The 13,242-nt window shown below is 38.9% G+C and overlaps 5 protein-coding genes across 6 annotated transcripts in view; 3 read left to right on the plus strand and 2 right to left on the minus strand.

Annotated features, from left to right (window-relative positions):
- Positions 1 to 1,768: 1,768 nt before the first annotated feature.
- Positions 1,769 to 3,602, minus strand: Gmd (GDP-mannose 4,6 dehydratase). Of its 2 annotated transcripts, XM_088030585.1 has the most exons (5): positions 3,512 to 3,602; positions 3,258 to 3,397; positions 2,640 to 3,075; positions 2,138 to 2,586; positions 1,769 to 2,086 (listed from the first exon to the last, which is right to left on the minus strand). In XM_088030585.1, exons 2-5 carry the CDS (start codon positions 3,309 to 3,311, stop codon positions 1,955 to 1,957), a joined length of 1,071 nt encoding a protein of 356 aa, XP_087886711.1. In that variant the 5' UTR covers positions 3,312 to 3,397; positions 3,512 to 3,602; the 3' UTR covers positions 1,769 to 1,954. The 2 variants fall into 2 exon arrangements, with proteins under 2 accessions (XP_087886711.1, XP_087886709.1); XM_088030583.1 differs by lacking the exon at positions 3,512 to 3,602 and having other exon boundaries at positions 3,258 to 3,467.
- Positions 3,603 to 3,642: 40 nt separating this feature from the next.
- On the plus strand, positions 3,643 to 4,681 carry LOC148180101 (uncharacterized protein CG1161). Its single transcript, XM_088030586.1, has 4 exons — positions 3,643 to 3,812; positions 3,866 to 3,990; positions 4,036 to 4,276; positions 4,323 to 4,681. The coding sequence occupies exons 1-4, from the start codon at positions 3,756 to 3,758 to the stop codon at positions 4,470 to 4,472; spliced, it is 573 nt and encodes a 190-aa protein (XP_087886712.1). The 5' UTR covers positions 3,643 to 3,755; the 3' UTR covers positions 4,473 to 4,681.
- Positions 4,682 to 5,443: 762 nt separating this feature from the next.
- LOC148180102 (ADP/ATP translocase 1-like) lies at positions 5,444 to 8,809 on the plus strand. Its single transcript, XM_088050865.1, has 4 exons — positions 5,444 to 5,706; positions 7,149 to 7,410; positions 7,464 to 7,698; positions 8,301 to 8,809. The coding sequence occupies exons 1-4, from the start codon at positions 5,550 to 5,552 to the stop codon at positions 8,535 to 8,537; spliced, it is 891 nt and encodes a 296-aa protein (XP_087906991.1). The 5' UTR covers positions 5,444 to 5,549; the 3' UTR covers positions 8,538 to 8,809.
- A 496-nt stretch (positions 8,810 to 9,305) lies between these two features.
- On the plus strand, positions 9,306 to 10,352 carry veli (L27 and PDZ_signaling domain-containing protein veli). The gene is made up of 3 exons (XM_088050866.1): positions 9,306 to 9,444; positions 9,499 to 9,899; positions 9,949 to 10,352. The coding sequence occupies exons 1-3, from the start codon at positions 9,408 to 9,410 to the stop codon at positions 10,102 to 10,104; spliced, it is 594 nt and encodes a 197-aa protein (XP_087906992.1). The 5' UTR covers positions 9,306 to 9,407; the 3' UTR covers positions 10,105 to 10,352.
- Positions 10,353 to 10,567: 215 nt separating this feature from the next.
- The window catches only part of LOC148180104 (uncharacterized), an 84,102-nt gene continuing 81,427 nt past the window's right edge, over positions 10,568 to 13,242 (minus strand). Inside the window, exons 5-7 of the mRNA XM_088030759.1 lie at positions 11,662 to 11,805; positions 11,480 to 11,604; positions 10,568 to 11,297 (exon numbers count right to left, since the gene is read on the minus strand). Coding sequence (XP_087886885.1) covers positions 11,206 to 11,297; positions 11,480 to 11,604; positions 11,662 to 11,805 — 361 coding nt within the window. The 3' untranslated portion in view covers positions 10,568 to 11,205. The remainder of the gene's footprint in view (positions 11,298 to 11,479; positions 11,605 to 11,661; positions 11,806 to 13,242) is intronic.

The following is a 13,242-nucleotide window of genomic DNA, read 5'->3' on the forward strand; positions in this document are numbered from 1 at the left end:
GGATTATTTTGCTTACTCTCAAAAATAAACGTTTCTAAAATCTATGATTTTTGTTCTACAATTTTGCAATTTAGTGGAGTTAATACACGATTCAAAAGTAGTAACTTCCCTAAATTTCAAAGCTGCAGCACTAAAATTACCAAAATTTCGAATTTCATTGAAGAATTCGGGATTATTTTCTTGCTCTCAAAAATAAAAAATTCTCAAATCTATGTTTTTAACTCCACAATTTTGTAATTTGGTAGAATTAATGAACGACTCAAAAATAGTAATTTCACAAAATTTCATAGCTGTAGCATTAAAATTACCAAAATTTCGAATTTTATTGAAGAATTTGGGATCATTTTGCTTGGTCTCAAAAATAAAATTTCTAATTTCTGTATCTTTCACTCTATAATTCTGCAATTTAATAGAGTTAATAAACGAATTAAAAATAATAACTTCCCCAAATTTCATAGCTGGAGCACTAAAATTACCAAAATTTTGAATTTTATTGAAGAATTTGGAATTATTTTGCTTACTCTAAAAAAAAACGTTTCTAAAATCTATGATTTTTGTTCTACAATTTTGCAATTTTGTGGAGTTAATACACGAGCCAAAAATAGTAACTTCCCTAAATTTCAAAGCTGCAGCACTAAAATTACCAAAATTTCGAATTTTATTGAAGAATTTGGGATCATTTTGCTTGCTCTCAAAAATAAAATTTCTAATTTCTGCATCTTTCACTCTACAATTCTGCAATTTAATAGAGTTAATGAACAAATCAAAAGTAATAACTTCCCCAAATTTCATAGCTGTAGCATTAAAATTACCAAAATTTCGAATTTTATTGAAGAATTTGGGATCATTTTGCTTGCTCTCAAAAATAAAATTTCTAATTTCTGTGTCTTTCACTTTACATTTCTGCAATTTAATGGAGTTAATAAACGAATCAAAGATAATATTTTCCCCAAATTTCATAGCTGTAGCACTAAAATTACCAAAATTTTGAATTTTATTGAAGAATTTGGGATTATTTTGCTTACTCTCAAAAATAAACGTTTCTAAAATCTATGATTTTTGTTCTACAATTTTGCAATTTTGTGGAGTCAATACACTAGTCAAAAATAGTAACTTCCCTAAATTTCAAAGCTGCAGCACCAAAATTACCAAAATTTCGAATTTTATTGAAGAATTTGGGATCATTTTGCTTACTCTCAAAAACAAACGTTTCTAAAATCTATGATTTTTGTTTTACAATTTTGCAATTTTGTGGAGTTAATACACTAGTCAAAAATAGTAACTTCCCTAAATTTCAAAGCTGCAGCACTAAAATTACCAAAATTTCGAATTTTATTGAAGAATTCGGTATTATTTTCTTGCTCTCAAAAATAAAAAATTCTAAAATCTATGTTTTTGGCTCCACAATTTTGCAATTTGGTAGAGTTAATGAACGACTCAAAAATAGTAATTTCACAAAATTTCATAGCTGTAGCATTAAAATTACCAAAATTTCGAATTTTATTGAAGAATTTGGGATCATTTTGCTTGCTTTCAAAAATAAAAATTTCTAAAATCTGTGTTTTTTGCTCTACAATTTTACAATTTAGTGGAGTTAATAAATTATTTTTTCCGTATTTCTACAAATAACTGAATTAGAGGCGTTTGAAATTACGGGTGGCGTATCGTACGACTTTATAATGGTCGGTTGCCCATAGCAACGTGTTTTAAATTTGCAATGCAATTATTTAAATTATTTTGAGTCTTTACCAAAGAAAAAATCACATCTAAAACGGGATATTTTAAATTTTATTTAATTTATTTTACAATACTGCATCAACAAACGTATAAATCGATAGCTGAAAAACTGCAAAGGAAGACGCAGAACATCATTGCCATGTCGACTAGTCAGAACAAAGTAATAAAAATAAAAAAACGCAATAGGAATGTGTACAAACAAAAAGTAAAATTAAATCTAAGCCAACGGATTCTTCTTCATTAATTCGATGTCGGCCTCCATCATATCCTTGACCAGCTCCCCAAAGGAAACTTTCGGCGCCCAGTTGAACTTCCTCTTGGCTTTAGAAGCGTCTCCCAGCAACAAATCCTGACAATAACAGCGTTAGCGAGCGTCGGTGAAATTTTCCGATCAACTTACCACTTCCGTTGGCCGGAAATATCTGGGATTGACTTTGACACGGACAATTCCCGTGTCCTTTTCTTTACCGACTTCGTCAGCGCCGGAACCGTCCCAGGCTATCTCTTTTCCTATGTGTTTGAAAGCCGCCTCTACGAATTCCCGAACGCTGTGCTTTTCGCCAGACGCTATAACGTAGTCTTCGGGCTCCGATTGCTGCAGCATGAGCCACATGGCTTCGACGTAATCGCGAGCATGACCCCAATCTCTCTGCGAGTCTAAATTGCCCAATTCCAGATATTGGGAGAGACCTAAATAAATTTTCGAAACTTCGCGTGTGATTTTGCGAGTGACGAAAGTCTCGCCTCTTCGGGGGCTCTCGTGGTTGAATAAAATCCCATTGCAAGCGAACATGTTGTAGGCTTCGCGGTAGTTCACTACGATCCAATATGCGTAGAGTTTGGCACAAGCTAAATTTCATTCAATTATTATAACGGAGCCGGACTGAGTCAATTTGTCTTACCATAAGGCGATCGGGGATAGAAAGGCGTTTTTTCGTTTTGCGGAATCTCAGCGACTTTCCCATACAGCTCCGACGTGGACGCCTGATAAAACTTAACTTCTTTTTCCAAGCCACAAGTTCGAATTGCGTCCAATAAGCGCAAAGTACCCACGGCATCCACTTCCGCCGTGTACTCGCTCAAGTCAAAAGACACTTTAACGTGACTCTGTGCGGCCAAATTGTAGATCTCGACAGGCTTAATTCTGTTGATCAGTTTCACCAGAGAACTGGAATCGGTCATGTCGCCGTAGTGTAAATGCATTTTGCCCCCTTTATGTGCGTATTTATCCGTGTGGAGGTGATCAATCCTGTTTGTATTGAACGAGCTCGACCTTCTTATTATCCCGTGGACTTCGTAGCCTTTGCTCAAGAGTAGCTCCGCCAGGTACGAGCCATCCTAAAATAATTTAAATTTCAAAATTTGGATAAAGCGCGCGAAATGCCGGTAACACCGCTCGCTGTATTACCCACAATTGACACATAAACAAAATAAGCCGGAAAATGGGATTAAGAGGTTTGTGGGGCTTCTAGCATTGGCACCTCACACTGGGGGGGATTAAGGGTGAGAAAAGGGCTCACCTGACCGGTAATTCCTGTTAATAAAGCTACTTTTCTGTCTTCACCGCTGGCCATTTTTACCCTTTTCTAGCAATGGAATTCTTGAAATATCGACCACGTTCTCTTGATACCCTCAAATGCGAGTTTATCTCGTGCCAAGTCTACAAATTGACAATTTCTTTGAAGCTCTGTATTGTTTTGATAAGATCGGGCGATTTCTCGCGAGCGACCAATCGCACCGGGGGAATAAAAACAACGAGATTTGTTCAACATACCACGAAACTTCATTATTTGCCTTGTTATCACACTTTTTAGATGTTGAGCCCCTCTGTATTTCTATTTATATGGAGAAAAATTCGCATTCTCACATTTTCACCGGTATCTCGCTAAAATCTCAAGATTTGGGAACTTAGGAGGCGTGTTCTGTCAAACGTCAAACAAGTGACAACTTTGACATGTTTTGATAATCAGTGCAAAAAGTGAAAATAACTTTCAGAATTCCACGAAGAATTCGCCACAATGAAGGAACTAATTGCGTTTTTAGCCGTTTTCTGCGCTTTATTTCTAACCACGCAGGTAAGAAAGAAAATTTTCCAAAATCCAGATTTTCTTAAAGATTTTCGTTCCAGGCGCAGTCCTACGACGACAAGAGGTGCAAATGCATCTGCCCCAGCATCTCCTCGGTGACGAACAGTACAGAGACCTCCCATATGGCCCGAATAATGTACATCACCAACGTCCTCCCCCAGAAATGGTAGTTTCTACTTTACCAAAGCCAAATTTCACCCCTTTTTTGTAGTAACTGCGACGGGGTGATTCTCCCCCGTATCGGCAGAGAACTGCAAGGCAAAGAACACGAGTTTTGCCCTCGCTGTGAGTGCAAATATGAGAACAGAAACACTGGAATTATAAAAGTAGTTGTGATCATTGTCATTTGGGTGATTTCAATTCTGGTTATTTATATGGCGTTCTTGATTATCCTGGACCCACTTTTAAATAAGCGAATTAAAGGGAGTTACCAGGAGCACACTAATGAAGATGTTGGTATAAACAGTGTTGAAATACCATGATGGCACTTTTTTCCAGGATGAAGCGAGTACTGCTGGTCCCATGTACCATAATATGAGTCTTAGGGGCAATGTTCTCAACCGAGTGGGACACCAGCAGGATAAATGGAAGAAGCAGGTCAAGGAACAGAGGCGCAATATTTATGATAGGCATACTATGTTGAATTAGGGGGTAATTTTGGGATTGAGTGGTTGTAAATTATTTGAGCTTTGAAAAGTTAAGTCTCTATAAAGTAAATAAGCTATTGTCTCTTAGGTTCTAGAATTCCAATGCGACTTCGGCTCAAAATCTACGTCTAATTGTTGAAGGGAGTCTCATTACTTTTTATAGGAAAAAAAATGTATATAATTAATAATAAAACGAAAGTAATAATTGAAGTGAGGATTGTGACATTTGTGAGATTTTTTGCAATCGTTTGTCATCTTTTTGTAATAATAATTGATATTTAATACTTTTGCAACTCTTCTAGGAACGCCAATATCTGATCAAATCGCTTCCTGCGGCTGATAACAAGTTTTCCGGCAGAAAAAGAATGTTATCAAGTCTTGTCTGCACTCCTTTGACGCCTTAAAACTGAACTGCATATTTTGCCCATTTAAATTACTAGATTCGTCTTAATTATCATGAATTGTGAAACTCGAGATATCCGATAAGGGAACTTTGACCTCGAACGTCCACAATTTGTAGTATTTAACTCGAAAAAGTGGGTTCATGAATCACTAGGTGAAAAAGTAGCTTTATTAATTACTGCCTAGTCCGAAAAAGTGTTTATTGATTTAGTAATCATGAGAAAAACTCAATTTTTCGAATATGCACGCCTGCGAGATAACCCAGATCAAGATGACTGCATCATGTGATGAGACAATATTAAAGTGCAGCTCGCAACGTAATAATCGCGATAAAGAGAGAATTAAAGGTCAAAAATGGACCTTTTATACTAGGTCACGAGTCGGTCACTCCCGCATTACTCCTCATTATCACCTCGCTTAAATGAAGACAAAATCCCCGTTTACTCATCGAATTATCACCTCCTTACGTAACTCCCAGGGATTTGAATTTTCCCGCGCGTAAATCACGTGCAATCCTGGCAGATGTCGCCACTGCGGCCGCACCCGATTGGCCGAGCGTGACTTTGACGTCACGAAATCAGCCTTCGCAGGATATCAGGGGCCGTTCTGTCAAAACTGCCTCTTTCGTTCGTGAGAAACCAGACGGTGTTAACGTGTACGAGCATAAAACTCCAAAATGCCGAGCGATCCATCAAGTTTCGTCAAAGATTTTATGGCCGGAGGCATTTCCGCGGCTGTTTCTAAGACGGCCGTCGCCCCCATCGAACGTGTGAAACTACTTTTACAAGTACAAGCCGCCAGCACGCAAATCGCCGCCGACCAAAGATACAAAGGTGAGTACAATGAGGCGTCCATTGTGGTTGGGGGGCACTAGAGGGAAATTGGGGCAGAGCGCGTGCCGCCGCCACCAGCGTTGATATCGATCGATAACCCAATTGCCGACCTCGCCTTGAACTGGTGGCGGCCGAAAAGGTGTTCCGTGGTTACGTAACGAGGGAGTTTCATGGCGGGAGGGAAATTCCGGGAAAAACGTGATTTCTTTCATTACTAATTTACTGCGGAATTGGGGATTTTTGGCGCTAGGGGCACTCGTTCCCAGGACCGTACTTGAACACGTGGTAATCACCGTGACGTCATTTTATGTGACCTCTTCGTGAATTGTTGAAATTACGATTGTTTAATGCGTCGCGTCAATAATTGGAATATTTTGTTTTTGATCAAAAGTTTTACGGCGTTACTCCTCGATTCTGGGAAATGGACAGAGATGGATATAGGGTTTTCATGAATGAAGGAGCGAGATAGGGAGAGTTTTAGGGACTTCACATTTCTACGTGCCTCATTCAAACGGATATTTAATTACAGCTGATACCGAAAAATTTTAGCTCGAGAGATTAAACTTTCAACTGAGATAATTATTACGCTCGCGACTGTAATGTAATACTTTGGATTGTTCTATTTGACCTTGGCGGCTATAAAATTGTCATCCATATTTATTTTACTGCAAAGTTACTTCATAGTAATCGTTTTTAACATTTTTTTTGTTATTCCTGCCTCCATTGAGTAGTCCACAGATTTATCCAGTAAATTCCAGATTCACTTTGACTAATTCAAGTAATTACTGTAATAAAGTTGTTACTTCTTAACTGTTTATAAATTGACGTCTGTTCAGTCTTCTAAATTATTTTTGTTACTTCCAATGGAAATTTCGTTCGGAATGAATTATGGCTTCAATAAAAAGCGACCTTTACGTAAATGTTTTATCAATCAGACCTTTAGGAAACTTTTGTTTTTTTTATAACCATGATTACGTTGTTTTTTAATGAAACAAAAGAAAATAAAACGTCCTGATCCGGGAACACGCAACTTTTTATTACATTGCTGCCAACTTAGAAGGAAAAAAGCGTGACGCTTAAGCCTCTTTTCTACAGTCCGATCTAGAGTGAACCGAATTTCATTTCTGATCGGTTGCATAAATGTTGCATAAATCAAATTCGGTTCACTCTAGATCGGACTGTGGAAACGAGCCTTTGCCTCCGTTTTTGGGTCAATCAAAAATTGATCTTTCTGAATTCGCGAGTCGAAGAAGCAATGCAGATTAAGATCAATAATACTAAACTTCATTTAAAGTAGTAATAAATGTCGGAACTGTAACCACTTGTTGCCAGGAAGATCAAATGCCCCGTTTTGTCGGTTTTAGCTGTAATCCCCGATTAAAAATCGCCTTTGCGAGCGCGTGCGCAGCTCCATTCCCGTAATCAATGTCTTCTTTCCGTAGGCATCGTCGACTGCTTGGTCCGCATTCCCAAGGAGCAGGGCTTCTTCAGTTTCTGGCGTGGTAACCTCGCCAACGTCATCCGTTATTTCCCCACCCAAGCGTTGAACTTCGCCTTCAAAGATGTATACAAACAGACGTTCCTCGGTGGTGTTGACAAAAACACGCAATTCTGGAGGTACTTCGCCGGCAACTTGGCCTCCGGTGGTGCTGCTGGAGCCACGTCTTTGTGTTTCGTCTACCCCTTAGATTATGCTCGTACTCGGTGAGGAAAACCACCCCCTAAACTAACTTAATCTAACTTGGGGTTTTTAACAGTTTGGGCGCTGACGTTGGTAAAGGAAAGGGTGAGAGGATGTACAACGGTCTGTTGGATTGTCTTAAGAAAACAGTGAAGTCCGATGGACCCATCGGTTTGTACAGAGGCTTCGTCGTGTCGGTACAAGGTATCATCATTTACCGTGCCTCGTACTTCGGCTTCTTCGATACTGCCAAGGGAATGCTGCCGGATCCCAAGAACACGCCGTTCCTCATCTCCTTTGCCATTGCACAGGTAGAGTTGTTGGTGATGTTAAACTTCCGTCGACAGAGCTAGAGGTGCACTTCCTTCTTTATCCCGTTTTTAACGCTTAATTTTGCAGGTGGCTCCCAGACTACGACTTGGAAGTGTAGTTTGACCCTCCACTAACCCGCAGAACCGATCCTAAGGTACCCCTTGATCCCACGCATCTTGCTCTTAGCATAAGAAGGCTTATTGGGCACAGATGATTAGATCATTCTTTTGGGTATTTTCACGCTATCTCAGGTGGTTCTCAAAACTGCGAAAATGGTGTCGTAATATCGTACATTATCTCGATATTTTTAACACGCGCGATAACAGTATCATTATTGACCTTTGTGTAACTTTTTCATTGTGGATTTCGGTAGTATGCAACCACTGATAACGTATCACTGTCTGTTCCCAATAAAACTTGAAAATTATACAATGGCAGCGTCCTTGATTGCCAAGCGATTCCGTCACACATGATGTTGATTCACATAACTGAGCCTCTTTTGATGACTCCAGTTTACCACTACCCATTTACTGACGTCACCAAAACGCTCGCGTCTGTTTGATGGTCGCAATGGGTCGTTTAACATTTTGTTTTATGTTAGGTCGTCACCACCGTTTCTGGTATTACGTCATATCCATTTGACACCGTCAGAAGACGCATGATGATGCAGTCCGGTCGCAAAGACAAAATGTACGCCAACACGCTGGATTGCTGGGTTAAGATCGGCAAGACCGAAGGACCTAGTGCGTTCTTCAAGGGCGCCTTCTCCAACATCCTCCGTGGTACTGGTGGAGCTTTGGTGTTGGTGTTGTACGATGAGCTTAAGGCACTCCTCTAAACAGTAGTAAAATTATTAACGGTTTAAATTATTAATTGTCTCATAATTTATTTTCATTCCGTGGTTTATGCATTTATTAGGACCGTCACATTCCTTTATTTTTTTTGAGATTCTATTTTACTTTATTAGGCACAGGAAATTTACATTCCATGTAACCAATTTTTCTTTTGTTGTAAAAAGTTTTAACGGCAATTGCTGAAGTATTCTAGACCTGTATTTTAAATTCTGTATATTTTAACAGCCTTTCAACAATAAACTGTTGTGATAAGTTACTTTTTTTTCTTTTTTTTTCTTGATTGTTGCTAGTATTGAAACGTAATAAAGTTCTATAGTTGAGGGCACGTCTTTTTGTTGTCAGCTGGAAAAAAGTAGATTTCACGTATTGCAACATGTAAAAAAACGTTTAGTGTATTAAATTTGGCTCAAGTGGGCAATAAAGATGTATAAATTCGTCATGGTTTCTCTTCCTGACTGCTGAATTCAAATATCATGTGCTTTTGTTAGGGATTTTCGCTTTTTGTGACGTCATTAACCAGTTTTGCCAGATTTAGGGAGTTTGCCGGAATGTAGGGACTTTGGGTCTTAAAAGAATAAGTTAGATTGCTGTGCCGAACGACCAATCACGAAGCCGCATTTCAAATTTGGCGCCTATGGAGAAAAATTCCCAGCAGGTAAAATGAGGTTATGTGGGTTAATCTCCCTAATGATGATCCCAATTTACACTACACTATTGCATAAAAAACGTTTCCTTTGTTTGTAATTTCCTGAACGTTTTGACTTTCCGGGGATTTTTCACGTTGGAATCTAGGGATCACTAAAATTAAGTTTTGGCGACAGTGTCTGTCATTCTTGTCAAACTGACGTTTCGCGATGGCCCAAATCGGCGAGCCCTTGACTCTCCACCGCGGTAAGTGCCCACACCCTCACCCCCAAGAGTCTGTTTTGTTTTTCCACCCCCTAGACATCAAACGCTCCGTCGAGCTCCTGGAAAAACTCCAAAAGAGCGGCGAGGTCCCCGCGACGAAACTCGCAGCTCTGCAGAAGGTCCTCCAGAGCGACTTCTTGAACGCCGTCCGTGAAGTCTACGAGCACGTCTACGAAACTGTCGACATCCAGGGGTCTCAGGACGTCAGGGCTTCTGCGACTGCAAAGGCGACAGTTGCGGCGTTCGCTGCTAGTGAGGGCCACGCTCACCCTCGTGTTGTCGAGCTCCCGAAAACTGAGGAAGGTCTAGGGTTTAATGTCATGGGGGGGAAGGAACAGAATTCGCCTATTTATATCTCCAGGATTATTCCTGGGGGTGTGGCGGATCGCCATGGGGGGTTGAAACGGGGCGATCAGCTGTTGAGTGTTAATGGAGTGGTAAGTTGACTTTGTGGGACAATGGGGCTGTTATAACTGGGTGTTTTAGTCTGTTGAAGGGGAAAACCATGAAAAGGCGGTGGAGTTGTTGAAACAGGCTCATGGGTCTGTGAAGTTGGTTGTTAGATACACTCCTAAAGTTCTGGAGGAAATGGAGTTGAGGTTTGATAAACAGAGGGCTAGGAGGAGGCAACAGTACAATTAATCGAATTTTGAAGATATTATGATGATTGATGTTCTTGAAGCTTGAAGGATTTGATCTGTTCTGATAGGTGTGCACTAAGGAGCCATATTGTGGCGACTACATAATGGGACTGCAATTTGATAATTATTTTACTGGAGAAAGTATTATTAATGTAACATTTGCATTTGTTTTAATTATTTATTGTTGTTATTAAGCACGTTAAGTTAGAGAATCTAAGACAAAGTAGAAATAAAAGACAAATCAATATGTTTTATTATTTATTAGTTTCTAAGATGTTTAGAAACTTTAATCGGCTATAACTTGGTTATTTGTTGCCGTAAGTGGATTTTGAGGCCGGATTTGGAATCTGCGTTAGATTCTGCGTAAAATGAGCTAAACACCGCATTATTTACTCCAAAAATAAGCGAGATATCGACCAGGGATTGTGGCCACTCTGAAGCCACCGAAAGTAAAACTCGTGGAATCATTACTTAACATAATTTATTATATTAAAATATATTTAATTTATACAACTCTGAATGTATTATAATATTTACAACAACCATATAAAACGCTAAAAAGGTAGGTTACCTAACGTAGGATCTGATTTTTCAACCTGCCTAATACGAACATTGCATTTCATGTCCCATTAGCCTCATAACAAAATACCTTAGAATAATACAGACCTATCGGCAGAATTCCTTCGAAAAGAAACACTCCGATAAGCAACACAGTCTTAAATTTCCTCTTTTTGTGTTTCTGGTTTGTTCCAATCCAATTTATAATCAACGGAAATTTCATTTCCACGTTAATAGGTAATGGTTAGTTTATGCAAATCGTGCAAAAATTCTTTGTGTGTTATTAGTCAAACTTATTCTACGAAACACCTCAACTTGATGGATGTAATGGCGTGGCAAATGTACAACTTAAATCTACCTGTATTCTAGTGCAAAAAGCGCAACTATTGCACCTAACATCTGTATAAAAAACTACACTATGAGGTAATTTAAAATAGGTAAAAGTGTCGGATGTGTCGAAATAAATATTGATTATGATTCGATGAAATTTCGGGAGTGATTCACTGTACCGATGATTATAAATTGGCTATTTTCTTCTCTCCGATCATGTGCTCGTGACGGCCGGCTTGGGTTTGATCATCATCATCGCCTTCTTCAGCGTGTAATCCCATCCTCGCCATCTGAACCAGACGATGCCTGAAACATGATTATCCCATTACGTTTTTTATTATCGTACGCTAACGACAGGCACGCCGAGAATTTCGTAACTTATTAATCCAGATTATCGGTGTTACGTAAAGACTTTTTCGAGCACTGAAGCGTGGCCGAATGTCCGGCATAACACGCGCAATTTAATATGCGGTGAAATTGAATTGTACCTTGTCGGGCTGTGAGGTCTTGGGGGTCATTGAGGTATAAACCGTTGAGGCCGCGACCGCAGGACTTCCACCACCAGCCGCCCTTCAACATCGAGGCGCAGTTCAGGCTAGAGCGGTCGTTGTCTCTGGAATACCAAGGGATGAAAATTGAAGATTTGTTGATGGTGGAAATGATTGTTTACCTGTTGTAGGTCGAGAATGGGCTGTTGTTGCTACCATACCATGGGTCGTTTAGAGAGTCTCCGGCGTTGCCTTCGTAGCCGTCAATCTCCAGCTTGTAGTACTCGCCTTCGGAGAAGATTTTGAAGTGCGAATATTGGGCGTATCTGCCAAGAAAATCGCCTTGTAAAGTCTGAATTATTTGATAAAGGAATTGTGTAAATGTAAATAAAGGAATGACTTGCACTAAACTCGTGCAAAGCGACAAGAATAAACATGTAAATTGTGGGCTTTTAATTGGGGAATTAAATGGTCGTTGGGCAACAACAGACGTTGAGTTGAGGCAAAGACTGTTTTGACAACAATTAAACGAGCGCGTGGGTGTTCAAATTGCAAAGGTTGTTTTTATATGTTATTTTTATGTGTAGTTTTGAAACTGAAAATTTATTTTTCGAAACTTTGAACAGCCACAACTCAGTTATTTGTTGTCGGATGTTAATTTCGAGTTCAGATTTGGAATCTGCGGAAAATTCTGCGTAAAATGATGTATAATAACGCAAATTTACTCGAAAAAATAAGCGAGAAATCGATATCAGAAGTTTGGCCATAGTTTAGTCATGAATTTTTGCAAAAATTTTCAAATTTCGACTGTAAAAAAATCAAAGAACTTTTTCTTATGTAAAAAATCGCGAGATAAACGATGGCACAACACGCATCTCAATATCTGAAATAATTTTCGAGATATCGAGGTGGAATTGGTTGGAACCCTCAAAAATTTGACCCTCTGGCGACAACCCAAAATTTCAAACGACCATAACTCGGTTATTTGTTGACAAAAATTCAAAAATTCTTATGATTTTGGATTCAGCGTGAAATTCTGCGTAAAATGAGACCCAAATTTGTTGAGTTTGCTTAATAAATAAACGAGGCATTGGCCAAAAACTGTTTTGAGAACGTCATTTTAGGGTGATTTTCAATCAATGTTTTCAAAATGAAAACGACGTTTAATAGCTTTGAATTATACACCAATCGAAAGAGGAGCTCAACATCTATCTACTGCCTAAATTTGAGATCTATCGGACAAATAGTTTACGAGTTATGGCCAAAAATAAAAAAAATGAAAAATTTTCATCGTTTGAGTCGGAATTTTTTTTCGCGAAAAATCGACTATCGAATTTTGGGCTTTTAAGCACTTTTTCTAACGTAAAATGAGCCGAGAAAAACGATGGCGCAAACCGCATCTCAATATCTCTAATAGTTTCCGAGATATTTAACTTTGAAAATTGGGAAAAATGAGAAAAAATGAAAATCAACTATCCGAAACTTTGATCGGCCATAACTCGGTTATTTGCAGTCGTATCTGAATTTAAATCCCAGATTTGAAATCTGCGTAAAATTCTGCGTACACTGGTGTATAATAACTCAAGTTTACTCTAAAAAATAAGCGAGATATCGGTATGAGAAGTTTGGCCATAGTTTTAGTCATGAATTTTTGCGAAAATTTGCAACTTTCGACTATTGGAAAATCTAAAAACTATTTCTTATGTAAAAAATCGCAAGAAAAACGATGCCGCAAACCGCATTCCAATATCTCAAATAGTTTT

This window comes from Gnatocerus cornutus, chromosome 2 (assembly GCF_029298725.1).
Source record: "Gnatocerus cornutus isolate USDA-ARS CGAHR chromosome 2, icGnaCorn1.1, whole genome shotgun sequence".
Lineage (NCBI taxonomy): Eukaryota > Metazoa > Arthropoda > Insecta > Coleoptera > Tenebrionidae > Gnatocerus > Gnatocerus cornutus.